At 51.4% G+C, this 2,767-nt stretch overlaps 1 protein-coding gene across 1 annotated transcript; it reads left to right on the top strand.

Moving 5' to 3' along the window:
* Positions 1-1,425: 1,425 nt before the first annotated feature.
* Positions 1,426-2,292, top strand: LOC112113342 (chemokine-like receptor 1). The gene has a single exon (XM_024209598.2). It carries the CDS (start codon positions 1,426-1,428, stop codon positions 2,290-2,292), a length of 867 nt encoding a protein of 288 aa, XP_024065366.2.
* The last annotated feature ends 475 nt before the right edge of the window (positions 2,293-2,767 follow it).

Here is a 2,767-nt window from a genome sequence, read left to right as displayed (position 1 = left end):
GTTCGAGGGCAGAGTCCCAGCTGGTGTCTCTGCTCTTGGGACCTCACTCACTGGAGTCAGCTGGACATGGCTGTCTCAGCCCCTGCTGTCTGCTGCACCCACCTGCCCCAGAATGCGGGCAGCCAATGCAGACACCTTGCTAGGCCCCAGCACAGGGGAGAGCTTGTGGTTTGTTTGACATCTGCATGTAGCTGTGGGTGATGAAAACCTTCCAGGCTTTGCAGACATGATCGGACCCAGCCACGTCCTGTGATCTTCCCCCATTGTCCCCTCCCTGCCAGATATACCCCCACATGAACGGCTCCCTGCTCTGAGATGAGCCAGTCTGGGCGAGCTGCAGACATTGCGTTGGGGACCTGGGATGGGGGTCGACTCTGAGAAGCTGTGTCCCCCAAGACACGGGTAAGTAAACCCTTCAGCTGCCCCCCTGGATCTCATTGTCACCCCCCCACCGCTGCCCCCTTGATCTCCCCTTCCTGCTATCCCCATCCCTTCCCCTCGATGCTCTGGATAGAGCCGGTTGAAATTATTTGTGGGTCTTCTTGTCAAAGGTCAGGGTCCCCTGTCACGCTGGACAGACCCACAGGGAGAAACAGGCCTGGCCACAGCGAGCTCACACTCTAAAGAGACAAATATATGGAGGGGAAACTGAGGCACAGAGCCATGATGTGACTTGTCCAGGCTCCCCAAACAGTTCAGTGACAGAGTCTGGGATGGAACCCAGGAGTCCGGACTCCCTATCTATCCACTAAAATAGACTCTTGCAATTAAAAAAAAAGCGATTTTGACTTCTTACTTGTCTTTTCTTCCTCTGGTGTTTTGCCAGGTGGCTTTTTTTGTCATTGTTGTCTTTTCAATCTTATTTTCTCCTCTTGGGGAGTTGCCCTCCATCACTGGAGGTTTCTATACCTGGGTTCTTTTGGTGGGATTTTGGCCACCGGGCGCCACTATCTCACACTCCCCCCTCCCCCAAAATGGCCCAAACCAAACAAAAACTCCACTTCAAAGTGAAGGGGGTGGAGAAGAATCACTTTCAAAAAATTCATTTTTTTTTAAAGGGGAGGGAAACAATCATTCCTTTTTTTTAAAACCAAGATGGGAAAACCAGCTCCTTTGGGAAACTAACAGCAAGAAGATTATTTGGGAATTTTAGTGAGTCTTCAGGGGGGGTCGCTCATATCTCTGTCTCTGTATCTTGGACACCCCCATTGGCCACCTCCCCTTGCCTAGAAATAAAACTTTTCAGCAAGAAGCAAAGGGGTGTGTTTTTTAAACATTTGATTTAGTAGAAACCAAACTCTGTCCATGTCCCCTCCTGGTGCCCGTTTCATCGCTCTTCTATTCTTTGCTTAGTACAACGTCTGCACTGACCCCGCCGAGCCCTGACGTGAAGGAGGCGATATTGTGACTGCAACTCTTCCAAGCATGGAGTTCCTCCGAATTCTCTTCCTGGTGCTGAGTGGCATGGCCTTCCTTGCCGGGGTGCTATTGAATGGCTACATCCTCTTTTTAGCTGGCTGCCATATGGAGAAGACGGCCAGCGCCCTGTGGTTCTGGAGCCGGGCCGTGGCCGATTTCATCTTCATCGTCTTCCTGCCCCTCAGATTCACCTCCATCTTCATCCTGGACTTAAACTGGGCCAAGACGCTGAGCAGCACCGTCACCTCCTTCCACATGTTCTCCAGTGCCTTCCTTCTCATGGCCCTCAGTATTGATCGCTGCATCCTTGTGGCACGCCCTGAGTGGACCTGGAACCATCGCATGCCCCCGCTGGCTTTCGGGATGTTTCTGGGCACGTGGGTCCTGTCTGCTGGTTTCAGCTCACGGTACGGTGATCTCTGGGAATACTTCCTCTCACCTGCCAGCACCAGCATGAATTTTCATCCAGATGAGGGCAGGGTGAAGGCCGCCATTGTGATCCAGTTCCTGGTCGGGTTTCTGATCCCACTAGCCTTGATATTAATCCCAACCTTCTACATTGTTCTAGCTGCCAAGCTGAGATGGAACAGGCTGATCCAGTCCACCAAGCCACTCAAGATCCTTCTTGGCTTGATCCCGACCTTTTTCCTCTGCTGGCTGCCATATCACGTCTTCGTCTTCTTGCAGATCTCAGCTACGTACCCTCTGCCTCTTCTGAACATAGGAAGCACTTTGGCTTGTGTCCTGACATATTTCAGCAGCTGTCTCAACCCCATCTTCTACCTCACCCTGGAGGAAGAGTTTCTGAGGTACCGGCAATGTGCACGCAACCCCCAAACCATGGACAACTCAGGGTCAGAGCTGGCTGAATAGGGGAATGGATGGACTTGTCAATATTTGCATGGAGAAAGAATTCCATTATCTGGGACATGTAACTTCCTCTTGATGCCCAAATTGGGATTTTTTTGGTCCTTATTCAGAGAAGAGCCACGAGAATGATTACAGGGTTCAAAAACCTGCCTTAGAGTGAGAGACACAAGGAGCGCAGTGTATTTAGCTTAACAAAGAGATGGTGAAGGGGTGACCTGATCATAGTCTGTAAGTACCTACGTGGGGAACAAATATTTAATAATGGGCTCTTCACTCTAGGAGAGGAAGGTGTGACAAAGTTCCTCCTCTGCCTTGGTGGGTCCTGCGCTTTTTGGCGGATTTGCTCCTCAGAGGTTCACGGCAGCCCTCAGTTTGGCCACTTCTGCTAGAGGCTCAAACCTGCCGTTCACTCAGCGAAACTCATCCCCGGCCAGCCTGGGGGAAATGGAGAACAATCTCTGCAGTCTCTGTGTCCCAC

Source organism: Terrapene carolina, unplaced genomic scaffold (assembly GCF_002925995.2).
Source record: "Terrapene carolina triunguis isolate 2854851 unplaced genomic scaffold, T_m_triunguis-2.0 Scaffold771, whole genome shotgun sequence".
Lineage (NCBI taxonomy): Eukaryota > Metazoa > Chordata > Testudines > Emydidae > Terrapene > Terrapene triunguis.
This window is presented reverse-complemented; position numbering and strand designations above follow the sequence as displayed.